The sequence below is a fragment of the Mustela nivalis genome (genome assembly GCF_964662115.1).
Source record: "Mustela nivalis genome assembly, chromosome: 2".
Lineage (NCBI taxonomy): Eukaryota > Metazoa > Chordata > Mammalia > Carnivora > Mustelidae > Mustela > Mustela nivalis.
The window spans coordinates 109012729-109040151 of NC_139021.1; the positions used below are offsets into that span (position 1 = coordinate 109012729).

Below are 27423 nucleotides of genomic sequence, written 5' to 3' on the forward strand. Positions count from 1 at the left end.
TGTTGGAACTTTTCTGCATATCCTGCTCTGATCCTGGGAAAATTTGGTAGGTTGTCTTCATCATGTTGATGGTTTTCTTTTCTGTGCGCCATACTTTTCAGTGCTCTGAGAACATGCACGTAAGCCCATTTTTAAAATTCAATAGCTCCTTCTGGAATATTCTGGAGTGGATGACCACCACTCACACCTCACCAGGACATATGAGAGCACCTGTGATCCTGCTCCTTCCCCAGAATTTTTTAGCTTAGCCAATCTGATGAATTGAATCCTCCAATGTGTGCAGTTTGCTCTGTCGATGGAAGACTCAGGTAGGAGGCAAAGTAGTTGCAACTTCACTAATCCTAGAAAGCTAAAAGGCTAGAGAGGATATGACGCAGAAGCATCCTCTGTGTAGTGAAAGGGACCACAAAAATCCTCCAGGTCTCACCAAACTGGATTTACAAAAAATATTTATACTGGAAGCTAAATTCCTTCTCTAGATACTAACATGAATATTAAGAAGGTTCCATTGTAAGCCTAGGAGAAATGCAGAACCATTTGGGAGTTCTTGTCTATTTCATGGAATGTTTTAGAATCTAGGGCTTGTGTCTCTCCGGCCCAGAGTTTGGGCAGGACCTCAACTGACCTTCCCGGATTTGAATAGATGACACAGAGGCACAGGTGTGCTCAGTGCTACAACCTGGGCTGTTGAGTGAGCACTCCCAGGTAAAACATTTCTCAAACCTTGACATTCATCACAGAAAAGGCAGGGTGGTACACCCTGTGTTCTATCATTGGAGATTTTATTATGTATCAGATGAAGCACACGGAAGAATAAAACAGGAGTGGAATCCATCTCTGTGAGCATCCGTGCCATTACGAGGCGTGTAATAGTGCACTTCAGATGTCTCCCCAGTGTAAATACATGGAAAAATTGTGCTTTTCTTACAAAAAGATACACATTATACCTAAATATGGAGACCAGTGTTTAGAACGTGAACAAGCAAAATGCTCCAAACATGAAAGCCCCATCTAAATTCCTCCAAAAGCTGCTATATATCTCAAATGTTTACTTTTACCCAAGTTTTATTTATGAAAAGCTCCTTTTTCCTCCATCACTTGGCAAGCTCAGGGCTTGTTAGCCTGAAAATCCCTGGCTTAAATTCAAATACATTTTCACTTCCTTTTCTTTGATTTAATAAAATCCATCCCCAAGTGTGAGGCCTGGTCTTATCTGTTTTCTGTTGAGTCACGGTCACCTTGTTCCACGAGCCCTGGTGGTGGGCCAGCCAGACCCAGGCCCTGCTGCCTGGCACAGTCAGAATGCAGCCTGCTAACAGCCACAGCCCAATACCTTCATTTACTGCTAAAAATCTCCAGCCAGGAGAAAGCAAGTACCATCCACTAAGAATAAAAAGCCTGCATGTTATTCTTTTAGGTTTGGGAACCATCAGAAAGTGATATTAGTTGGATTCAGCTTGTCATAAATAGGGCAGTGGGGAGGTTTCAAAACTAAAAGTCACACTTGGATCTTTAAGGTCTTGGCAACAAAGACCCCTGCAGGGGACAAAACATCTTACAATCAGTTTTTCTCCTCCCTTCCTATTGGCCATTTCATTTTTGCTATGTCTGATTTTATTTCCAAAGGGGTTGTTTACATTATAGTGTATCTTAGTGTTTAAAAGCTGACATTTATAAACTATATAGAAGATGTAAGGAATAAGGAAAAGAAACCCGTACACATCCCAACCATTCTAAGAAATGTGGTATCATCCACATCTTTGGAGTCATCTGTACATCTCTTCCCCGGTCTATCAGTCCTGTTCCCTATTCTCTGTGTTTACTTTATATTTTTACCAAATTAAAGCATCGCTAAATCATATTTTATTTTGTATAGTTTCGAAACTAGAACAAATGCAACCATCCTTCACAATTTTTCTGCAAGTCGCTTTTATCTCTTCCTCAGTAGCATGTCTAAGTAATGTAAACTTACAATGTTTCACTGTAGTTCACTGTAACTTGAGCATGATACTGCAGAGCACATACGTTCCACTCGACAGGACTGGGTTGGTCCCCATTTTTTATTACTACAAAATGGAAGGTTTTCTCTAGCTCTATTAGCAGAATCACTCTTTCAAAACGTCTGCTCTCTTCAGTCTGGCCCAGGTCCTGGTGAAGCATTTTCAAAAGTGATGGCTCTAACTCACAGCCCTACCACAGTCAGAACCCATGGGCAGGGGATGACATCACTACACAGGCAACATTCCGTGGTGTCAGCAAAAAACCATACCCAAGACATTCTCAGAACTGAAGCTACTATCTAGACAACACCGTGAATGGTGAGAAACTTGGGCTTCTGGGTAGCAGTAACACTGCAAGCCTGGGAGAAATGTGAACTCATTTGGAAGTCCTTAACTACTTCCTCTATCATTGTAAATTTTGAATAATCATTAATGATATAAGTCCCTCTAGTTGATGTTAGTGAAGACTAACTGAAATAAAACATATTAAGTTGTTTTCAAAATGGACACGGCTAAAGAGGCACAAAAGAAATTTAAGTTTCTTTTTTACTAGGGTGATGCAAGGAAAGAACATATGATGTGGGGAGACTGGAGCTGCAAAGAGAAGACAAAAGTTCCTGGAATTAACAAAAATTCCAAGGAAAGTCCAGATTTTTCTACTTTCTATTTTTTTCTTCTGGAGATCTCAAGGGGAACAGGTATTCTCTGAGCTTCAAGCAGGATGAAGGGCAAATTGACAAAGGTCTGTCTCTAGCACAGTGAGCGGGTAGCAGTGTCAAGCCTGGGAAGGCGGAGAGATGACACAGCTACAGGGCTAGCGGTGGAGAGGGGATGTGGTCCTGCTACTTGTGTCCCTCCTTACCTGTCCTCAAGGGCGCTTTGTGACCATAACACAGCTCTGTGATGTGGGCATGGGGCTTGTGTCTGCATGGACACACCCAGGGCTCAGTTGCCAGAGGGCAGCCATGCAATCAGTCCCTAACTCTCAGGGCTCAGTTACCTGAGGGTAGCCATGCGATTGGACATTAAAACTTTTTAGAGGGAAGAGATGGAGAATTATCTCTTCCCTCAGGAATTCCTTACTGATGGTTGGCTGAGCCCCAGTCCCACTCGCTGGGCAGTTAATGCCAACTTTGCCTTAGTGTGTGGACTAGGGCTTTTTGTCTTCTTACACTCCTATTTCCAGCCTGATCCATCCTCAGCACGAGGCAAGAAACACAGGAAGATCAGGAAGGTAAGGAACCCTCATCCCAGACCCAGCAGACTGTAACTCGATCATCGTTTCTATTATTCTTTCCAATTTTCCGAGTGACTGGAGAGACTCGTGAATTGGGAAAGAATAGAATGGGTATTCTCAGGAGAGAGAAGACCAAAATCCATCCAAGAAAAGCCAGACCAGGCAAGGGTTAGAGGGACATGAGAATTTCTCCCTAAAGATATCCAGCCAGAGTCCGGTTGTGGTGGTGGGGCGGGGGTCTAGGGCAGCATCCCAAACACAGTGACGGGTGGCCAAGGACCGGAGGTTAAGAGCTGCCCCTCTAGGGGAAGTCAGGCCCCTGAGCAGTGGGTCATCGGCTGCTGGGGTGGGGTCCCCAGCCTCCCTGTGTTCTCCTATCTCAGTACGAAGTGGAGCCACAAAGAAGAAGCAACAGAAGCAAGAAAAATCAGACCGTGAAAGGTGAGTGTCCCCCATTCACACTGCGTGGCCCAGTCCCACTGTCTCCAGGACAATAGGGCCTGAGCCCATCCCTCAGGAAACAGAGCCCGGGGTGGGGGTTGGGGGCTCTGAGGAGGGAGAGTGAACCCGGAGCCTTCCCAGATTCTGCACCAGAATGAAGCCCTGAGGGGCTGGAACTGGTATCCCTCACCAGGCGCCCCAGGGCCTGGACTGGGGTCGGGACCTCCCGCTCCCACTGTGGACAAGCTGTTCAACTCTGCTTAGATGGGGCGCCTGGACTGAGGTCGGGACCTCCCGCTCCCACTGTGGACAAGCTGTTCAACTCTGCTTAGATTCCTCTGGAGGCTACAGTAGTTCTTGGAAAAGACAAAGCGATCCCCATCATGAAACCTGTAGTCATCATGCGGACATGTGGCCTTGGACAGTGCTGTTTGGGCTCCTGAGTCCAATCCCCCAAAGTTCTCCCCTAATGGGACATTGTACCCAGCCAACCGTAAGATCCCCGGACCCTGTCTTCTGCTGTGACCCAGTCTCCTGTTTCCTGGTTTCAGAGAATTTCTGAACCATCTGGAAGTGGTTAAGGACATGTTCTTTCTTCTGGAAAGGTACAGAAACTGCCCCCTTCTCCCCTGGTTGGGCCTTCCCGAGTCTACGGTGTGACACCTGGGCTGCAGGGAACAGACTCTGGGGCTGTTTGTGGGGACTGGGAGGAGGGGTATAGACTGAGACCAAAGCGCTGGGCAGAGGGACAGCAGGAACATTGGAAAATTGACAAAGGCAACAACGGCAAATTGACAAAGGTCTGTCTCTAGCACGGTGAGCGGGTAGCAATGTCATGCCAGGGAGGGCGGAGGGATGACAGAGCTACAGGGCTAGCGGTGGAGAGGGGATGTGGTCCTGCTACTTGTGTCCCTCCTTACCTGTCCTCAAGGGCCCTTTGTGACCAGACCACAGCTCTGTGATGTGGACATGGGGCTTGTGTCTGCATGGAGACACCGAGGGCTCAGTTGCCAGAGGGCAGCTGTGCAATCGGTCCCTAACTCTCAGGGCTCAGTTACCTGAGGGTAGCCATGCGATTGGACATTAAAACTTTTTAGAGGGAAGAGATGGAAAATTATCTCTTCCCTCAGGAATTCCTTACTGATGGTTGGCTGAGCCCCAGTCCCACTCGCTGGGCAGTTAATGCCACTTTGCCTTTGTGAGTACTAGGGCTTTTAGTTTTCTTACACTCCTATTTCCAGCCTGATCCATCCTCAGCAATAGGCAAGAAAAACAGGAAGAGCAGGAAGGTAAGGAACCCTCTTCCCAGACCCAGCAGACTAACTCGATCATCTTTTCTATTATTCTTTCCAATTTTCCGAGTCACTGGAGAGACTCGTGAGATGGGAAAGATAGAATGGGTATTCTCAGGAGAGAGAAGACCAAAATCCATCCAAGACAAGCCAGACCAGGCAAGGGTTAGAGGGACATGAGGATTTCTCCCTGAAGATCTCCAGCCAGAGTCCGGTTGTGGTGGGGGTGGGGGGTCTAGGGCAGCATCCCAAACACAGTGACGGGTGGCCAAGGACCAGAGGTTAAGAGCTGCCTCTCTAGGGGAAGTCAGGCCCCTGAGCACTGGGTCATTGGCTGCTGGGGTGGGGTCCCCAGCCTCCCTGTGTTCTCCTATCTCAGTACGAAGTGGAGCCACAAAGAAGAAGCAACAGAAGCAAGAAAAATCAGACCGTGAAAGGTGAGTGTCCCCCATTCACACTGCGTGGCCCAGTCCCACTGTCTCCAGGACAATAGGGCCTGAGCCCATCCCTCAGGAAACAGAGCCCGGGGTGGGGGTTGGGGGCTCTGAGGAGGGAGAGTGAACCCGGAGCCTTCCCAGATTCTGCACCAGAATGAAGCCCTGAGGGGCTGGAACTGGTATCCCTCACCAGGCGCCCCAGGGCCTGGACTGGGGTCAGGACCTCCCGCTCCCAACTGGGGTCGGGACCTCCCGCTCCCACTGTGGACAAGCTGTTCAACTCTGCTTAGATTCCTCTGGAGTCTACAGTAGTCCTTCCTCCCTCAGCAAGGTAATGAATGAGGAAGTACTTTGGAAAAGACAAAGCGATCCCCATCATGAATCCTGTAGTCACCATGTGGGCATGTGGCCTTCGACCGTGCTGTTTGGGCTCCTGAGTCCAATCCCCCAAAGGTCTCCCCTAATGGGACATTGTACCCAGCCAACCGTAAGATCCCTGGACCTTGTCATCTGCTGTGACCCAGTCCCCTGTTTCCAGGTTTCAGAGAATTTCTGAACCTTCTGGAAGAGGTTCAGGACCTGTTCTCCCTTCTGGAAAGGTACAGAAACTGCCCCCTTCTCCCCTGGTTGGGCCTTCCCGAGACTACGGTGTGACCCCTGGGCTGCAGGGAACAGACTCTGGGGCTGTTTGTGGGGACTGGGAGGAGGGGTACAGACTGTGACCAAAGCGCTGGGCTGAGGGACAGCAGGAACATTGGAAAATTGACAAAGGCAACAAAGGCAAATTGACAAAGGTCTGTCTCTAGCACGGTGAGCGGGTAGCAATGTCAGGCCACGGAGGGCGGAGGGATGACAGAGCTACAGGGCTAGCGGTGGAGAGGGGATGTGGTCCTGATACCTGTGTCCCTCCTTACCAGTCCTCAAGGGCCCTTTGTGACCAGACCACAGCTCTGTGATGTGGGCATGGGGCTTGTGTCTGCATGGACACACCCAGGGCTCAGTTGCCAGAGGGCAGCCGTGCAATCGGTCCCTTACTCTCAGGGCTCAGTTACCTGAGGGTAGCCGTGCGATTGGACATTAAATCTTTTTAGAGGGAAGAGATGGAAAATTATCTCTTCCCTCAGGAATTCCTTACTGATGGTTGGCTGAGCCCCAGTCCCACTCGCTGGGCAGTTAATGCCAACTTTGCCTTTGTGTGTACTAGGGCTTTTCGTCTTCTTACACTCCTATTTCCAGCCTGATCCATCCTCAGCACGAGGCAAGAAACACAGGAAGAACAGGAAGGTAAGGAACCCTCTTCCCAGACCCAGCAGACTGTAACTCGATCATCTTTTCTATTATTCTTTCCAATTTTCCGAGTCACGGGAGAGACTCGTGAGATGGGAAAGAATAGAATGGGTATTCTCAGGAGAGCGAAGACCAAAATCCATCCAAGAAAAGCCAGACCAGGCAAGGTTTAGAGGGACATGAGGATTTCTCCCTGAAGATCTCCAGCCAGAGTCCGGTTGTGGTGGTGGGGCGGGGGTCTAGGGCAGCATCTCAAACACAGTGACGGGAGGCCAAGGACTGGAGGTTAAGAGCTGCCCCTCAAGGGGAAGTCAGGCCCCTGAGCAGTGGGTCATCGGCTGCTGGGGTGGGGGCCCCAGCTCCCTGTGTTCTCCTATCTCAGTACCAAGTGGAACCATAAAGAAGGAGCAACACAAGCAAGAAAAATCAGATCGTAAAAGGTGAGTGTCCACCATTCACCACTGTGTGCCCCAGTTACACGGTGCCCCCCGCTCTGAAAGCCCAGTCCCACTGTTACACGGTGCCCCCCGCTCTGAAGGCCCAGTCCCACTCTCTCCAGGACACTAGGGCCTGAGCCCATCCCTCAGGAAACAGAGCCCTGGGTGGGAGTTGGGGGCTCTGAGGAGGGAGAGTGAACCCGGAGCCTTCCCAGATTCTGCACCAGAATGAAGCCCTGAGTGGCTGGAACTGGTATCCCTCACCAGGCGCCCCAGGGCCTGGACTGGGGTCAGGACCTCGCGCTTCCACTGTGGACAAGCTGTTCAACTCTGCTTAGATTCCTCTGGAGGCTACAGTAGTCCTTCCTCCCTCAGCAAGGTCATGAATGAGGAAGTACTTTGGAAAAGACAAAGCGATCTCCATCATGAATCCTGTAGTCACCATGCGGACATGAGGCCTTGGACAGTGCTGTTTGAGCTCCTGAGTCCAATCCCCCAAAGGTCTCCCAGCCAACCGTAGATCCGAGGACCCTGTCTTCTGCTGTGACCCAGTCCCCTGTTTCCAGGTTTCAGAGAATTTCTGAACCATCTGAAAGAGGTTCAGGACCTGTTCTCCCTTCTGGAAAGGTACAGAAACTGCCCCCTTCTCCCCTGGTTGGGCCTTCCCGAGTCTACGGTGTGACCCCTGGGCTGCAGGGAACAGACTCTGGGGCTGTTTGTGGGGACTGGGAGGAGGGGTACAGACTGTGACCAAAGCCCTGGGCTGAGGGACAGCAGGAACATTGGCAAATTGACAAAGGTCTGTCTCTAGCACGGTGAGCGGGTAGCAATGTCAGGCCTGGGAGGGTGGAGGGATGACAGAGCTACAGGGCTAGCGGTGGAGAGGGGATGTGGTCCTACTACCTGTGTCCCTCCTTACCTGTCCTCAAGGGCCCTTTGTGACCAGACCACAGCTCTGTGATGTGGGCATGGGGTTTGTGTCTTCATGGACACACCCAGGGCTCAGTTGCCAGAGGGCAGCTGTGCAATCGGTCCCTAACGCTCAGGGCTCAGTTACCTGAGGGTAGCCATGCGATTGGACATTAAAACGTTTTAGAGGGAAGAGATGGAAAATTATCTCTTCCCTCAGGAATTCCTTACTGATGGTTGGCTGAGCCCCAGTCCCACTCGCTGGGCAGTTAATGCCAACTTTGCCTTTGTGAGTACTAGGGTTTTTAGTTTTCTTACACTCCTATTTCCAGCCTGATCCATCCTCAGCAGGAGGCAAGAAACAAAGGAAGATCAGGAAGGTAAGGAACCCTCTTCCCAGACCCAGCAGACTAACTCGATCATCTTTTCTATTATTCTTTCCAATTTTCCGAGTCACTGGAGAGACTCGTGAGATGGGAAAGATAGAATGGGTATTCTCAGGAGAGAGAAGACCAAAATCCATCCAAGAAAAGCCAGACCAGGCAAGGGTTAGAGGGACATGAGGAAAGGGTTAGAGGGACATGAGGATTTCTCCCTGAAGATCTCCAGCCAGAGTCCGGTTGTGGTGGTGGGGCGGGCATCTAGGGCAGCATCCCAAACACAGTGAATGGAGGCCAAGGACCGGAGGTTAAGAGCTGCCCCTCAAGGGGAAGTCAGGCCCCTGAGCAGTGGGTCATCGGCTGCTGTGGTGGAGGCCCCAGCTCCCTGTGTTCTCCTATCTCAGTACCAAGTGGAGCCATAAAGAAGGAGCAACACAAGCAAGAAAAATCAGATCGTGAAAGGTGAGTGTCCACCATTCACCACTGCGTGCCCCAGTTACACGGTGCCCCCCGCTCTGAAGGCCCAGTCCCACTGTCTCCAGGACACTAGAGCCAGAGCCCATCTCTCAGGAAACAGAGCCCTGGGTGGGGGTTGGGTCTCTGAGGAGGGAGAGTGAACCCGGAGCCTTCCCAGATTCTGCACCAGAATGAAGCCCTGAGTGGCTGGAACTGGTATCCCTCACCAGGCGCCCCAGGGCCTGGACTGGGGTCAGGACCTCCCGATCCCACTGTGGACAAGCTGTTCAACTCTGCTTAGATTCCTCTGGAGGCTACAGTAGTCCTTCCTCCCTCAGAAAGGTCATGAATGAGGAAGTACTTTGGAAAAGATAAAGCGATCCCCTTCATGAATTCTGTAGTCACCATGCGGGCATGTGGCCGTGTACAGTGCTTTTTGGGCTCCTGAGTCTAATCCCCCAAAGGTCTCCCTAATGGGACATTGTACCCAGCCAACCGTAAGATCCCTGGACCCTGTCTTCTGCTGTGACCCAGTCCCCTGTTTCCAGGTTTCATAGAATTTCTGAACCTTCTGGAAAAGTTTCAGGACCTGTTCTCCCTTCTGGAAAGGTACAGAAACTGCCCCCTTCTCCCCTGGGTGGGCCTTCCCAGTCTATGGTGTGACCCCTGGGCTGCAGGGAACAGCCTCTGGGGCTGTCTGTGGGGACTGGGAGGAGGGGTACAGACTGTGACCAAAGCGCTGGGCTGCGGGAGAGTAGGAACATTGGCAAATTGACAAAGGTCTGTCTCTAGCACGGTGAGCGGGTAGCAATGTCAGGCCTGGGAGGGCGGAGGGATGACAGAGCTACAGGGCTAGCGGTGGAGAGGGGATGTGGTCCTGCTACCTGTGTCCCTCCTTACCTCCCCTCAAGGGCCCTTTGTGACCAGACCACAGCTCTGTGATGTGGGCATGGAGCTTGTTTCTGCATGGGTGTTCTGCATGGACACACCCAGGGCTCAGTTGCCAGAGGGCAGCCGTGCAATCGGTCCCTAACTCTCAGGGCTCAGTTACCTTAGGGTAGCCGTGCGATTGGACATTAAAACGTTTTAGAGGGAAGAGATGGAGAATTATCTCTTCCCTCAGGAATTCCTTACTGAGGGTTGGCTGAGCCCCATTCCCACTTGCTGGGCAGTTAAGGCCATCTTTGCCTTTGTGTGTACTAGGGCTTTTCGTCTTCTTACACTCCTATTTCCAGCCTGATCCATCCTCAGCACGAGGCAAGAAACACAGGAAGAGCAGGAAGGTAAGGAACCCTCTTCCCAGTCCCAGCAGACTATAACTCGATCATCTTTTCTATTATTCTTTCCAATTTTCCGAGTTACTGGAGAGACTCGTGAGATGGGAAAGAATAGAATGGGTATTCTCAGGAGAGAGAAGACCAAAATACATCCAAGACAAGCCAGACCAGGCGAGGGTTAGAGGGACATGAGGATTTCTCCCTGAAGATATCCAGCCGGAGTCAGGTTGTGGTGGGGGGGGTAGGAGTCTAGGGCAGCATCCCAAACACAGTGACGGGTGGCCAAGGACCGGAGGTTAAGAGCTGCCTCTCTAGGGGAAGTCAGGCACCTAGCACTGGGTCATTGGCTGCTGGGGTGTGGGCCCCAGCCTCCCTGTGTTCTCCTATCTCAGTACCAAGTGGAGCCACAAAGAAGGAGCAACACAAGCCAGAAAAATCAGACCGTGAAAGGTGAGGGACAGCAGGAACATTGGCAAATTGACAAAGGCAACAAAGGCAAATTGACAAAGGTCTGTCTCTAGCATGGTTAGCGGGTAGCAATGTCAAGCCAGGGAGGGTGGAGGGATGACAGAGTTACAGTGCTAGCGGTGGAGAGGGGATGTGGTCCTGCTACTTGTGTCCTCCTTACCTGTCCTCAAGGGCCCTTTTTTACAAGACCACAGCTCTGTGATGTGGGAATGGGGCTTGTGTCTGCATGGACACACTCAGGGCTCAGTTACCTTAGGGTAGCCGTGCGATTGGACATTAAAACATTTTAGCGAGAAGAGATGGAGAATTATCTCTTCCCTCAGGAATTCCTTACTGAGGGTTGGCTTAGCCCCAGTCCCACTTGCTGGGCAGTTAAGGCCATCTTTGCCTTTGTGTGTACTAGGGCTTTTCATCTTCTTACACTCCTATTTCCAGCCTGATCCATCCTCAGCACGAGGCAAGAAACACAGGAAGAGCAGGAAGGTAAGGAACCCTCATCCCAGACCCAGCACACTGTAACTCGATCATCTTTTCTATTATTCTTTCCAATTTTCCGAGTCACTGGAGATACTCATGAAATGGGAAAGAATAGAATGGGTATTCTTAGGAGAGACGACCAAAATCCATCCAAGACAAGCCAGATCAGGCAAGGGTTAGAGGGACATGAGGATTTCTCCCTGAAGATCTCCAGCCAGATTCCGTTTGTGGTGGGGGTGGGGGGTCTAGGGCAGCATCCCAAACACAGTGACGGGTGGCCAAGGACCGGAGGTTAAGATCTGCCTCTCTAGGGGAAGTCAGGCCCCTGAGCACTGGGCCCCCACCCTAGCCTCCCTGTGTTCTCCTATCTCAGTACCAAGTGGAGCCACAAAGAAGGAGCAACACAAGCAAGAAAAATCAGACCGTGAAAGGTGAGTGTCCCCCATTCACCACTGCGTGCCCCAGTTACATGGTGCCCCCTGCTCTGAAGGCCCAGTCCCACTGTCTCCAGGACACTAGGGCCTGAGCCCATCCCTCAGGAAACAGAGCCCTGGGTGGGGGTTGGGGGCTCTGAAGAGGGAGAGTGAACCCGGAGCCTTCCCAGATTCTGCACCAGAATGAAGCCATGAGGTGCTGAACCAGTATCCCTCACCAGGTGCCTCAGGGCCTGGACTGGGGTCAGAACCTCCCGCTCCCAACGTGCACAAGCTGTTCAACTCTGCTTAGATTCCTCTTGAGGCTACAGTAGTCCTTCCTCCCCCAGCAAGGTCATGAATGAGGAAGCACTTTGGAAAAGACAAAGTGATCCCATCATAAATATTGTAGTCACCTGCGGGCATGTGGCCTTGGACAGTGCTCTTTGTGGCTCCCGAGTCCAATCCCCCAAAGGTCTCCCCTAATGGGTCATTGTACCCAGCCTACCGTAAGATCCCTGGACCCTCTCTTCTGCTCTGACCTTGTCTCCTGTTTCCAGGTGTCTGAGAATTTCTGCACCATCTGGAAGAGGTTCAGGACTTTTTCTCCCTTCTGGAAAGGTAAAGAATCTGCCCCCTTCTCCCCTGGGTGGGCCTTCCCGAGTCTACGGGGTCCTGCCCCCTTCTCCCCTGGGTGGGCCTTCCCGAGTCTACGGTGTGACCCCTGGGCTGCAGGGAACAGCCTCTGGGGCTGTTTGCGGGGTCTGGTAGGAGCCGTGGGGACAGACTGTGACCAAAGACCTGGGCTGAGGGACAGCAGGAACATTGTGATGTGGGGGTGGTGCGTGGAGGGCTCTGGGGTCCACTCCCAGACCCAACTGCTACAGCGGCAGTTCATGCCTACTGTCTCCCACAGCCACCTGGAGAGGCTCTCTGACCAGGGGGCTTTCTCCAGTTTCTACGTCAAGCAGCCCCTGGGTAGGTGTGCCAAGGTGTGCCAGTTGGAGCCCATCAGCCATGCAGCGAGCCTCTGGAAGATGCTACTCCCGCTCTCCCATCATCACCTGCCCTAACTCCAGTGATGGGATCCCCTCGACCTCTGGCCTCCACCCTGTTAGCAGGACCAATGACCTCCTCAATTTCCATTGCTTCACACTCCTTCCTGACTTCTTCCTGGCTAGGAGAGCCTTTCTTCCCCCGGGATGGCTTTCCACACCAGCCACTTGCTCTTCCCCCTTCCCCACCATGTCTCTCTCTTTCAGAGACCTCCCCTGGGCCTCTGATAGCCTCCTTGGCCTCAGAGTGGCAAGACTCTCCTTTGACTCTCCCTCAGTGTGACTCAAGGGCACCCCTGCCATGCCTCATCCCACAGAACTCTGCTCTACACATGCCTTGGTCAGCTGACAGGTCAACTTCTCCTGTCCCAGCCATCTCAGGCCTGGGCCGCTCACACTGCTCCATTTCGGCCCTGTCCCGGTGGCAGGCAGCTGCCAATGCCTGGAACCTGTCCACTTCAACACGCTTGGAGTCCTGTCAAGCGCCTCTGTCCCATGGCCCACCAGTAGCCTTGTTCTGGGGAGACCCCACACATAGGAAGAGACTAGGATCCCCCTCTTCCATCAGCCTGGACGTCCAGAAGCTTATGGAATTACTCATTGCCAAGAGAAAAGAACTGAGGTCTTGGAGGGAGAAGGACAAGAAAGAAAGGTCAAAATACCAGTTGACCTCTTCCTGTGAGAATGTTCAAGTCCCCAGGTGACGGGCAGGACACCATGGGCCGCCTGTCCTTCTGGAGCATGAGGGGCAAAGCAAAACAGCTGCTTGGTCCTGAGAAGCCCCCACATCCCAAGATTCCAAGGGACAATTTAGAGCAGAAATGCCTCTAGCTCTTCTGGGGTCTCCCCTTTCTGCACAGCGAGTCCCTGGTGGCCACTATCAGGGTGACCGATCCCCCACTGGAGTTCCCGTCTGTCATATTCAATGAGCTCTCTCATGCCTTGCCACTCCAGATTCAGGGCAACATGGCTCCACGCCTCTCCCTGACCCAAGACTTAAATGACCCTTTGGCACAGCCCCAACCCTTGACCCTGAGATTGTCCCATACCCTGCCCCTTCCTCCATCTCAGCCCCAACCCCTCCCTCTGACTCAGCCCCAGCCCCTCCCTCTGTATCAGCCCCAGCCCCTCCCACTGGACCCCAACCCTTGACCCTGAGATTGTCCCAAATCCTGCCCCTTCCTCCATCTCAGCACCAACCCCTCCCTCTGACTCAGCCCCAACCCCTCCCTCTGGATCAGTCCCAGCTCCCACCTCTAACTGAGCCCCAGATGCAGGCAGGCCTTACACCCTCTGTCCCAGTTGGAAGCTCCTCTCTTCCACCCGAGATGTGGAAGTATGAGATGTCTTGCCCTATAGCCCAGAAGACAGTCTTACATGCCAACTACTTTTCAAAACCTGGAATGTTGAAGCCAACTACTTTTCAAAACCTGGAATGTTGAAAAGATCTCAGCAAGTCTTTACCCAAGGTCCTCCTGGCCTTCTGCAGGGTGAGGGCCATGGGTCAGTCTCTATCCTTCCTGGAGAATTGATCGACTCTGAGCTCTGGGAGCAACCGGATTGACACCTTTGGAAGAGGCTCATGAAGCAAGGAAGGGGCCCATCCTGCAGGATCCAGCTATCCCTTGAGATACAGCCTCACCAAGAGTTCCAGAAGGTGCCCCAGGCGCACAGCTGGCACAGTCCCAAGGCTGAGTCTGAGTCTACGAATGGAAGCTGCCAGGCCACACAGAAGACTGGGTCCAGGTACTCAGGAAGGACCGTGCCAGGAAAAAGAGTGGGCATGGATTCAAGGTCCAGTGCAGGGAGGATCCGGAAAGATCTACACAAGGGCTCAGCGAGCTCTCCAGAAAAGGCTTCAGGAAGAAATCTTGAGGTGTCAGACACAGACATGAAGCCCTCCACAAGCAGTACAGATGAGAAGCACCTAGAGAAGGACCTGAGAGCCCATTTCAGAAAGTTGGGGCAGTTCAGAGAGGGTCAGATGCCTTTGGATGTTCATCTTTCCAGGCTTGCTGCCCACCACGCCTCGGACCTTCCTGGAAAGCCAAGCCCTCATGGGAAACCTGGAAAGCCAGCGCTTTCCAAGTGCTGGAAGCCCTCCCACGACTTCTCCATCCTCAGTCCATATGCTCAGAGGATGCTAGAAGCACATGTCAAAAGGCTCAGGGTGAAGCACCGTTGGGGCCTCCCCCTCAAGGTTCTCAACACTATAAACCTCTTCAAGTTGAAGAAGGGCTTCCTCCTCTTCCAGTCCATCCCTTCCCACTCAGCCACCTGCATATCCAAGGCTGGCTTAGGCACCAAGTTCGTGGGAAATCCTTCTCAGCCCTATCAAGGAGAGGTGATGAAAGAGTCTTAACCCACCTGGGGGGTCCCCTTGGTGCTCCCCAGCTTACGTATGAGGAAATCCAGCAGGCTCTGGAAGGGAACTCACCTGGGGGTGGCCCTCTAGCTGGACAGGGGCCCAGGCCACCTTCTTGGACCTTCACATACAGCTTTGTGGTCAGAATCTGGCACAATGAAACTGCCTCTAAAACACTTATGAACAGCAACTTGGAGTCAAGTCCAAGTCAAGCAATGGCCACAAAGGAGCTAAGGAGGGTGAATGGGGGTCTGGCTTCACGGGACATGACCATGCCAGAGCTCAACTTAGAGCCCCAGAATCTGAGTGCCAAAGAGCCTGGGGAGGTGGGGGAGTTCAAGGAGGCCCCTGCCTGGGGAGTCACCTTAGAATCCTGTGTGCTGGCCAATAACCCAGGCCTCCGTGGCAAGCTGAGAAGTTCAGGGTCTTCAGGGAAAAGTGACAGTCCCTTGCAATGTACAAAGTTGGTCACCTGAGACCTTGAAGAGCTACACCTTGAGGCACGGCGCAGGGGATCAGAGTCCCAGAAGTTGGAGTCAGGGAACCGTCCTCGTGAAGCCACCCCTGCCGTGCTGCTTCAAGACTGTGAAACTGGGGTCCTCCTTCAAGACTGTGTGATGGAGAGTCTCCTTCAAGAGTGTCAGTCCAACATGTTCCTCACTGCTGACATTTTGGCTTCTCAGGGATCTCTGTCTAGCTTCCAGAGCAGGTCCAGTGAAGACACATTTACTTCCGAGGTGCTGCATGGCAAAAGATCCCGTGACCAGAGCCCCCACAGGCAGCTAGGACCCCTGGAACTGCAGCACCAGTGTAAGAGCCTGAGCAGGGCATGTGTCCCCTGTGAGAGGAGAGCGAGCTCCAGGAGGTCCCCCTCGAGAGAGCCTGCCAAAGAGTCGTCAGAAATGAAGCTCCTCTAGATCACTGAAGTGAGACATCCAGTCCAGGGCAAGGAGTCAGGAGAGGCCTTGGGAAGCAAGGCCGAGATCTTGCTGAAGAAGGAGAAGGCGCCTCCGGAAAACTATTCAGGAGAAGGATGACACACTTGCTCCAGTGGTTCTTTCCCAGTAGAGGCAGAGGACTGGAAGATTCCCTTCAAAACGGCAAGGCTTCATCATCCCCGGCAGGTCAGCCATGGACAGCACTTCTGCGGAGGCTCAGGTGGTCGTGAGGGCTGTTGGGCATATTGTAGAGGAGAAAATGTTGCCTTACCAGGGACTCAGGGTCCTGGAGGTCGGCTGGTGCAAAAAGGATCTCCAGGCTTCGGAAGACCCCGATGTCTGCTACCACAGGGTTCTCTCCTACCAAGAGCAGAGGAGAGTCATGAGGGAGACAGCAAGTCCACAGGGCACCCCCAGGGGCCACAACTATACCAACAAGACTGAGTGGATCGGGTGACCCTTCCCCACCAGGGTGCCAGAGTGCCCGAGCAGACCCTGCCAGAATGAGGTCCCTGGTGCCGGGTCCTTCAGGCCCCACCCTGCAGGCCCATTGACCCAGGCAGTTCACCTGGCCAACCAGTGTGTGCTTCTCATGCCTTTCCCAGCAGGACAACTTTCTTCCAAGAAAAAACACAAACGGTGCAGATAAAAACTTTTTTTCCTCACGTTAGTACATCATCTATGGGCTAATGGCTTCTTCATACCACAGTTACTTAGCTTACCCAAAATAATTTTATTTTTTTTTTCCCTCATGAGTGGCACTGGCCTCTGTGTGTGCCCTGCTGCATTGGGAGGGAAGGATCAGGGTCTGCTCTCCCTGAGGACCTGTTTTGGCTTCCAGAATGAATGGGGCCTTGGAGGACGGTTTATCTCGGGGGTCCACCCCTGCTCCCTTCCTCCCTCTCCTTCAGTTTCCATGAAAAGGTGAACAAGACCCAGACCGGGACCTCGCTCTACACATCCTCTCCTGCTTTCCCTCCACCTGGAGCTTGTGTGGCTTTAGGGAGGGTTTGCCAAGGCAGAAATCCTGCGTAGGCTTTAGGAAGATGGAATCCTAAATCAGAGTGGGGCCCGCAGTTGGGAGACACAAGGCTGGCCTTGAGGGCAGAGGTGAGAAATCCTGCCCCACCCCCCGCAGTCTCCTGCAGCGAGTAGAGGAGGGACACCCCAGGAGCCTTCTCACCCCAGGGAGTCCCATCTTAGCTCCCTCAGCCTCTGTTCTCACACAGAGTTGCAAGGCACAAACTTGAACCCGGTGTTGACGGTGTGTTGGGCCTGCCACAGAAATCCCCAGGGACCCACATTCCCAGACCCAGGGCACTGAAGGGGCCTGCCCACCAGCACCCTCTTCCCCTCTTGGTGGATTGAGGGAGTGTGGCTGTGGGCAGGGGTCCCTATACTTAGGGTGGGATGCCAGGAAGGAGGTCAAGTGACAGAGTGTGCCCATGCCTGATATGAGGACTGAAGACCCTTGGTGTCCCACTGCCACCTATGGGCCCAGAGGGGAGAAGTTAGAGGTCCTGCGGCTGTCCCCGCAGGGTCTGCGCCCCACTGCAGCTGCCAATTCCAGGGGTGGGGGGGTTTGAGGGAGTGGTGTGGGGGTTGTACAGAAGCCACCTGAGCTACCACACAAACTGCCAGGTGCCCAGAGGCAGCAAGGCCTTCAGGCAGAGAAGTGAATTTCTGCATAATCTGATAAGCTTGTAGGCCTGGGGGCTCCAGACGGACTTGTGGTCTGTGACCTTTATGTACACGTGTGGCCCTGGTCTTGGTTACCCTAGAGCCCGGAGGGGCAGCAGGCCCTCATATGGGGCTTCTCCCATCCCTGGCTGGAAGGGATGTGTCCAGAAGGAGGGTGGAGTCTAGGAGAGCCCCACAACCCCCGCGTGTCCGCTCCCTACCCAACATTGTCCTCCAGGGTCCCCCACACACCACTCTGATGGAGACCCATACAGAGATCCAACACAGAGTGCACAGAGAACTCTAACAGAGACCTCTGACAGATACCCACACAGAGACTCACAGCGGCAGGGGCTAAATTTCTGCTTATCATGATACCATTACTTATGATCATCCACAGAGACAGTGCACAGAGAACTCTAACAGAGACCTCTGACAGATACCCACACAGAGACTCACAGCGGCAGGGGCTAAATTTCTGCTTATCATGATACCATTACTTATGATCATCCACGTTGTAGACAGCAAGGCCTTCTCAGAAACACCCAGAGACCAAGCCCATCCCATACTAAGCTGTTGCTGTTGGGCTGTGACAAACACCATGGCAGGGGCCATGAAAGCCCTGGTGTGAACAGGGGAGTGGGGAGGGCGCCCTGAGGGCAGGCATCCAGCACACTGACTCCTATGATGGGAATCTTCCCTGGAAGCTTGTGTGCACACCACTACGGACCATGCCTCCCCCCGCAGTCCATCCTCGCAGTCCATTTCGGATGGTGTTTGGCCACTTATGTAACGAAAGACCATTGGTTTCCAAAATTTTGTGAAATTTACATTAACTGAAAATTTTGTTTTCTAGCCTCTATCTATTGGGGGGAGGAAGGGGCATGGGGAAGAAGTAAAAGAGGGAGGGAGAAACAAGCAGAAGGACAAGCAGGCCACTCCCTTGCCCTGAGTACCCACCAGTCCCCTGGGAGCCATCCTGGGACCACCAGTTCTCAGGAACTGAGATCATGACCTGAGTTGAAACCGAGAGTTGGTGCCTTACTTGACTGAGCCAGCTGGGTGCTCCCAAGATTTTTGAACTAACTTTTGAAGTACGCAAGAGAGGAGAAAATACATTCCAAAGTATTCACAAAATAGTAATGATGGTGATGTTCTGTGCTTGTGGAGGGTTTCCTCCTCATGAAGCCCTGAGTCAGGACCTTGGCTTAGAGCACCTTGCTCACAACCCTAACTCCCTTCTTTAACCCCTCCCCCCTAACCGCTCCTCCAACGACTTCTCTAACCCCTCCTTTAGCCACGCCCCTAACCACTCCCACCTTCAAAGGAATCAATCCATGTGACTGATGAAGAGCAGGAAAGTTTCTTGCTGTTGTCTGCTTTGTAAAACAAAGTTGCTTCTTGTCACCTCTCTTCTGGATTATTTCACAGACATTAGACAAAGCTTTAGAAGAAAGTTCTCCCTCATCTAAGAGAGTGGATCTTCCCACGTTTTATCACAAAACTTTCCTACAAACATTTCAGAAATGCCAATATAATACATAATATTTTCTACACATGAATAAAAGATTTATCTCATGTAAATGCTAAGAAAGCAAGACAGCAAATTAGTGATTGAAGCCTCAGATGAGCAGAGACCTGCCGTGATCAGCTACAGAGAAGGATGATACACGTAAGCAACGTCGACTTTGCAATCATGGGGTAAACTATGATGTGGGGCTTGAAGCATACAGAGAACTAAAGAAAAGGGCCCACCTGTGTTGAGACCTGACTGTTTCCAGGACACTAAATGTGATTTTTTTTTCCTTAAACAGGATCTCAAGAAATTCATGCCATGACACTGTGTGTTAAGGTTAATCAGGCTGTTTTTTATGGAAAGAAAGAAAAACAGGTTGAGGTCTGGAAAGTTTCTTGGCCAAGGTGTCATCATGGAGAGGCCTGCCCCTGAGACCGAGGGTGGGAGGTTTCTGGAACAATGTCCCCCACAGTAGGGCACTTGCTGGGAGGAATGCACTTACTGACAGGAGGTTTTATCTACACATGCTCCTTGCTTTTCCTACCAAATAGGACTGCTGAGTCACGGAAACACTAAGTAGGAGACATTGAGACTAGGGTGCTGAGTGACTGTCTTAGGTCAATCCTTCATCTGTCTCATGCCTCCAAACTACCCTTTGTCTCATGCCACAACTACCCATGTCAGCATGTGGAGGGTTCGGACAGATGAAGCCCTACAAACTCTGGCTAAAAGAAAGACCCCATGACAAGAGTTCACCAATGCCCAGGAGTTTAAAGGACAGCAGAGAGAGCCAAGATTCCACATCAGAAGAAGCCAGGGACATCTGGAGGAGAAAGGTACAGCTTAGTCCCTCACGGGCCTGCTTTGCATGGAAAGAAAGGCAGAAAATTCTGGCACTCCTTCCCTTGAGCATTGAAAGACCATCCTTCCTTCATTCAAAACTTACAACCCCCCAAAAAACAAATGAACAAACAAATGTAACATGCAGAAAGGCTGAGCCAGTGGCAGTGGTTTCTACCCCAACTATTCCTGAGTCAGTATTATGGTCTTGCAACACCTCACTTTTATGTTTAACTGTCTCTGCTCTGAATACGTTTCAGAGAAAATTCTTAACTGAGCATTCAAGTGAAGCCATAAAATGTTCTGTACTGTGATCAAGTGAGCAATTTAACAAATTATAATTATGATTCTAATGTAGGAAACACTCCATACCTCCCAAGCTAAGCTTGTTAGGGGTCAGACAGATTCATGATGTGTGCAGTCTCTATCAGATTTCTATCCTGGGTTGTTTTACTTCTAAATGTTTATAGCTGCTTAGTGATTTAGAAAAAAAAATATTGTGGAAATATTAAAAGATATAATTCTCTCATTCCATTCTCATGTCTCGAAGACTTTTAGTTTGTGTTTTTGAGAACGCTGTGCACTGAAAGTGATGTAAGTTTGCTTGGGTGTCCTGATACAAGGGTGTTTTCCATTCAATGCCTGTTTCTTGAAGGCTCACTTAAGCCCAGAGGAGCTGTTCTGATGGTTCTGATGCTTCTGTGGGGGCTCTGCCTGTCCCATCACTGGGCTTACTTGCCCTGCTCTGTGTCGCCAACTGTGTCGCCAACAGTTTACCAGACTCCTGGGGGTCTGTGTTCTGGGATTCTGGCTTCTCAGCTGGACCTACTGGGAGAGACCTGGAGACCACATGATCTGCCCACAGAGTAGTAATAGGGAAGATCAAGGGCCGAGAGAATGCTCAGCACTGCTTCCCTGGGCTCCGTGCCCCCACCCTCTTGCCAGGGCAGCACCCCACCTCAGCTCTGGGCCACCCACTCCCAGGACACAGTGGTGACTGCTACAAACTAGGGTTGTAAGAGTTCGTCACTGTCATTTTAGTGACGAACCAGGGAAGAAAACATTATCTGTTAATTAGCTCTAAGGCAGAGTTTGACTCTCCTGCAGTGTCCATGCCTACATCTTTGACTCTTCATGGACTTCCACTCTTTCCATGCAAAATTGAAGGGACAGTGATGCCCTGGCTAGGCCCCACCATGGAGGAGGGAAGGGGTGCTTGTGATTTATAGACTGAGAGGAAAGCACAGGAATCCCATGGGCAATGATTTGTGGAACCAGGCCAGGTAGGAAGAAGTAAAGGAAGAAACAAAAACAGAAAGATGCAGTGTCCTTTTCTTTCGGAGAGTAACAGATGCACAGAGTCTGAAAGGTGGCCAGGAGCTGGGATCCAGGGCCCTGTGGACACAACAGACCCCTGAGCCTCAGCAGAATGCACAAATCTCAGTCCCACATCGCCATTAATGAACTGAAATGTCTCCTCTCTGTCAGTTTCAGGTGATGAAAGACTGTTTATATATTTTGGAACTGTCCAGGGCAGTACCAGAGTTTTGGTTCTCTTACCTGAGAAGGAAAGTAAGGTTGAAAATGAGAATACAGGGTGAAGACTGATTGTAAATTGTTAGCATTTCCTCTCTCCCTGATGACTCAACATCGCCAGGCAGAGGCTGTGAGCCCCCTCCTGGGCCCACCAGGGTGGTCAGGCTGGCTTCTGTCACAAGGTCCCCACCTCACCTTCCCCTGTCTGTAACCCAGGGACTCCAAACGTAACAGTGAAATCCCCTCAAGTCTTTGTGGCCATCCCAACCTGAAATACAGGGAGCTTCCCAGGGTTCTCAGTGGTCCAGGTCTGCAACTGCTGGATACGATCACCTCCTGGGCCCGCATGCTATGTGTCCACCAGCAAGGAGTGCCTGTTGTGCCTCCTGCCCTAGCACCTGTGAGTAACAAGTCTGGTCATTTCTTAGCTTTCCTGTGCGTGACTTACAGCCATGCTGGAATGTTCCTTAAACATTAAACACAAAACACCTTAAACATTAAACACCCCACAAGAAGGACTAACCTCCACCACTCACAACACAGTGGTATTGGCAGAAAACAGAATCTTCATTACAAATACATGTGGTCTGGGAAAGCTAAGCAACTCACTAAACCAGATGCATGATGAACTCAGAGAGCCCGTTTCCTGCACAGTGGATCACAACAGCTCATTTCCTCTCTGCCCCAAATCCTTGCTTCCCTGCTCATGACTGACCCTGCTCTCATGACCATCAGCCAGGGCTTGTGACTAGTCCATTCCGATTGTGTAAAATACACTAGAAGGAGGACCTTGCAAATGATTGAGACAGAAGAAGTCATAATTCTGCCACAGTCTCTTAAAACACCAAGAAACTTCTTAAAACTTGAATCAGAAGATGTCAGGATACCTGAAAATTCGTTCCTTACAAGATTCCAGTGACTGATGGGTGAGAAAACATACCGGACACCAAGTGCAAGAGGCCAGGGCCAGGCTCTCAGGGCTGTGGGCCCCAGAGCCTAGGGTCCACAGCGAAATACAGTAGGTGCACTTTTCCAAAGTCAGGGAGTGCTCCCTGGAGGAGGAGGCAGTGGATGTGGGGTTTCCACAGCACAGAGTTTAGACCGAGGCCACCAGAGCAGGGATGACATGGGCAGGGCACACCTGCAGGGAAGAAACCGAGCTGGAAGGAGGACACAGGGGGCTGGGGGCAGGATGTTTAGGACACGGGCTGGCCAGGGGATGAACCTGCAAACCGGGTCAGGATGTCACACTGTGAGGGGTACTGAGTGTCCGAGCCAGAAGGGCGACGCAGTTCCCAGACAAGGAGAACCCAGGGAGGCTTCAGGGTGCAGATAGGAACCTGCTCCAGTGGGATGACCCAGTAGGGCCTGGTTGAGGGAGGGGAATGGGGCTGCTGTGAACCTGGGCTGGGAATCTATCTTTACAGACTGTATCTGAAATGGAGCTAACCAGTGATCAGGACTGAGTGAAATGGAGTGAGACCAGTTTTTGGAAAGTTGCAAGGTGGTGTGCCTCCTGGTGTCCAGCCTGGCTTTTGTCATTGTTGGGTTTCCCTTCTTTTCCAACTAGCTGCTGTGAAGTCAACATCTGGCAGAGCTCCAGTGACTAGCTGGGCATGGGTGGGGGCCACGTGAAGCAGGGTCCCCATCTTCTCATGTGGATGCAGCTCACCCAGGGATCCCAGGGAGTGGGCCCTGAGAGACCTACGTGGATCCCGAGTCCTTGAGAGGGCCCTGAGAGGGGGCCTGTTGACCTGTCCCTTCTTTGCCAGTGGCCTCCCTGCTGCACTTGTTGGGGTCCCTGGGCTCCACAGAAGTGGTAATTTAGTGAGTCCCCAAGATGGCACTGTTTCCCCCCACCCTGGGTGATGGTCACATCCAGCTGGCCCTCAGAAAACATCTCATAGGAAATGGGAAGTGTGGATGCCTGAAAATGGGCTGGAGGAAAGGGCAGAGGGGTGTTGCAGAGCCAGTGATAGAAGTACACAGGACATGGCTGTGGGTCAGCAGGGACATGGAAGGAGCCTGTCTGAGTGCTGCATCCCAGGTGGGGTTCCAGCTCTCCGTCAGTGTCACACACTGTCCACAAACCTCCCCTGAGGAGGGAAGGCTGCTCTGGTTGCCAGTGTGTTATTACAGTAACTATCATGGCCTGAGCACCAGTGCGATGATCCCTGGGTACCCTTTCATGCTATGAGTGTCCAGACACATGGTGTTTCTAGCAGCATCTGGAGAGACGGATACCAGCCCTCAGTGCAGGAGGCACATCTATGTGCAAGGAGGAGCCTCTCCACTCACACATGGTCAATCGATTTAAAGGTCCTCTTAGGCATCACACATATCAGTCTGACAGGGTAGTCTTCTTCTTCCAGCAGTGACGGGAACCCACTCACACTGTGTTTTCATTTTGAAAATACGGAAACTGGGAGACGAAAATAACAGAACATGAACATGTATGCACCAGCACATTTTGAAATAGACTGGATACTTTAAAAAACTTACTTAAAAATTCAGGAGAGTGATGTCAGTAAGATGACACACAAGAAAACTCCAGGCCTGTTCCCTCCACAGTAACACCAAAAACAACTAGACACTGACCAAAATAACCTTTGGGAATGATGGGAATGGCCACAGAGTCACAGCAACCAAGTGCTTGGTCAAGAAGGAGCCACATGTGGCAGGGCAGGAAATTCCGTGACCATGCTGGGCAGAACAACTTGAGCACAGTAGTCACTATAAGCTAGTCCCCTTTGCAAACCAGAGAGAGCAAAGTGGACTAATCGGAGACCCTTTGATTTCTTACCTGTCTAGGGGATACCTGAGGGACTGGTCTTGGGACACCCAACACAGAGTTCAGACAACCAAAAGTGGCTCATGGCTCAGAAGGGGGGAAAACACTGGAAGCAGCAGGTACAACTTGTGAAAACCGTCCTAAAGGTCATTACAGACACAGACATCTGGGGCAAGTGATTATAGATTGAGAAATACAATAGAACAGCTAACATCCCTAAAATGAGCAAGGGTGTGAGCCTTACAGAGGAAGACATTAAAATCAGCCATACCAATGGGAGACCTGGGAAGAGAGTATGTGCACAGATGTAGGGATAACACAGGTATGAGAAAAGTGATAAGCAAGGGTCTCCCCTGCATGAAGCCAGCATGCAAATCCTGGGAGAGGGGGCTGTTTTTTAAAATATCCAGTTTTCAATAAGAGATCACAAGCTATACAAAGAAGAAGTAAAATATGCCTTATTCAAAGGAACAAAATACATCTCCAGAAAACATCCCAAAAGAAACATTGGCTTTGGACTTACTAGAGAATGGCTTTAAAACAATTGCTTTAAATGTGCTCTAAAGGCTAAAAGAAAAGTGGACAAAAGAAATAAAGTAAATCAAGAAAATATATGAGCAAAATGAGAATATTTACAAAGAATTTGGAATTATTAGAAACAATCAAATGGAGGGGTACCTGGGTGGCTCAGGGGGTTAAAGCCTCTGCCTTCAGCTTCGGTCATGATCCCAGGGTCCTGAGATGGAGCCATGCATCCAGCTCTTTGCTCAGCAGGGAGCCTGCTACCCTCCTCCCCATTTCTGTCTGCCTCTCTGCCTACCTGTGATCTTGGTCTGTCAAATAAATAAGTAAAATCCTTAAAAAAAAAAGAAATAAATGGAAATTTTGGAGATGAAAAATACAAAACTGAATTGAAAAAAAAATCATTTGAGGGGTTAAATAGCAGAGGCAAACAGAAAGAAAGGCTCAACAACCTTGAATACAGGTCCCTTGAAACTATTGAGACCGATGAGTAAAAGGAGAAAAAAAGGACAGTGAACAAAGCCTGAGAGACTTATGATGTGAGAACATCAAGCTGACCAATATAGAAATTATGGGACATGCAGGGGAGAAATGACCGAGAAAAAGGCGGAGAAGTAATGGCCATGCATTTCACAAGTCTGAGGAAAGTCGAGGATATCGCAATACAAGCTTAACAAATGCCAAGTAGGATAAACACAAACAGACCCACACCAAAAGAAGAGTGGCTCATCATATACAGGGCAGCCTCTGTAAAACTATCAGTGGGTTCCTCAGGCAAAAAGATAGGTCAGGGAGAATTCAACATTAAGCAAATGTCCTGCAAAAATGAGTGATAAAGAAAGACATTCCCAGATCAACAACAGAAACTGAGAATGTCCATAACCACTAGACCCGCCATAGAAGAAATGCTAAAGAAAGTCTATCAAGTTGGAATTACGGATGCTAGATGGCAACTCAAAACCATATGAAAATATCAGAAAATTAATAGACAGAATAACTTGTCTCTCCAGGAGAGACAAGTACATGGACAAATACAAAAACTAGCCAAGTATTATTATACTTTTGGATTGTTACTCCTTTCCACTCTTATTGAGAAATTACTGACATCCATTATAACTCCACTTTTTATTCTTCTACAAGATTAGCAACAAATAGCCATAAGTATATATTTAAGTATATATAATACTTATAAATCTATGTTACTAAGTACAAAATATATAAAGATGTAATATGTAAATAAGGTAAAGTGTGTGTGAATAAATAAACAAATAAATAAGATGTGGGTAGAAGAGCTAAAAGAAGGGTTTTTGTATGCAATAAAGTTAAATATCAGGTAAAAACAGGTTATTATAACTTTAAGATATTATATGTAATCCCCATAGAAATCACAAAGAAAATATTCATAGAATTTACAGAAAAGAAAATGAAAGTTAAATCAAAATGAGTAAAAAATTAAATTCAAAAGACTACAATAAAGGAGGAACAAGACTGTTAAGACATAAAGACAACAAATAACAAAATGCCAATAGTAGGCCATTCTACCAGTAACCACTTTAAATGTAAGTGAATTAAGTTCCCCAATCAAAAGGCCTGTATTGGTGGAATTATACCAAAAAACTAAAACAAAAAAACCCAGGATCCAACTTTATTCTCTCTATAACATTCTCATTTTAGATGTGTCCTCACATCTAAATAGATTGGGAAGTAAAAAGGGTAGAACAAGATATTCCATGCAATTAGTAACCAAAAGACCAGGGTTGGGTATACTAATATCAGATAAAACAGACTAAGGCAAGAAGTGTTTCAAGCAATGAAGAAAAACATTATACAATGATAAGAGGTCAATTCACCAAGAGGATGTAAGAATTATAAATAAATGTGCAACCAACATCAGAGCACCTACATATCAAACTGACAAAACTGAAGGGAGAAATAGATTGATCTAGAATAAAAGAAGGAGACTTCAATACCACATTTTCAATAACAAACAGAATAATCAGACAGAAGATCAATAAAAATTAGGGGACCTCAACAAGACTATAAGCCAATTGGTCACAACAGAGATTTACAAAATACTTCATCCAACGAGAGTAGAATACACATCTTTTCTCGAAAAGACATGGAACATTTTCCAGTATAGACCAGATGTTAGCCCATAAAACAAGTCTTAAAAAATTTAGAAAGGAGGGGATCATGAAAAATATCTTTTCTGATCAAAATGAAGTGAAACCAGAAAGGTTTCAGAAGGAAAACTGGAAAATCTACAAATAGGTGGAAATTGAACATTACCTTAAACAACAAATAAGTCAAGGAATAAATCACAAAGGAAATGTGAAAATTTATTGAGACAAATGGGAATGAAAACACAACCTAGCAAAACTTATGGGATGTAGCAAAAGAAGTGCTAATAGGGAAATTTATAACTATCAATGCTTACATTGAAAAAGAAGCAACCTAACTTTACACCGTAAGGAACTAGGAAAAAAATAACAAATGAAATCAAAAGCTAGCAGAAGGGGAAAAAAATAATAAAAATTAGCAAAATAGTGAATAAAATAAGATAAACAAAACAAGATAAGCAAAATAGAAAACAGAAACAGAGAAAATCCACAAAATCAAGAGTTGAGTCTTCAAAAATCAAAAACTGACAAGCCCTTAGTGACACTGAC

The 27423-nt window shown here is 49.7% G+C and overlaps 2 protein-coding genes across 2 annotated transcripts in view; one reads left to right on the plus strand and one right to left on the minus strand.

The window, feature by feature from the left end:
* The window catches only part of LOC309859806 (zinc finger protein 25-like), an 82788-nt gene that overhangs the window by 40098 nt on the left and 15267 nt on the right, over positions 1–27423 (minus strand). The gene's annotated exons all lie outside the window — the stretch shown is intronic.
* On the plus strand, positions 5069–15903 carry LOC309858741 (spermatogenesis-associated protein 31A6-like). The gene is given in 9 exon segments (XM_082719054.1): positions 5069–5407; positions 5946–6006; positions 6644–6691; positions 7077–7134; positions 7698–7758; positions 12428–13255; positions 13257–13394; positions 13398–13715; positions 14137–15903. Coding segments are annotated over 4 exon segments (1911 nt in total). The 5' UTR covers positions 5069–5407; positions 5946–6006; positions 6644–6691; positions 7077–7134; positions 7698–7758; positions 12428–12592; the 3' UTR covers positions 14929–15903.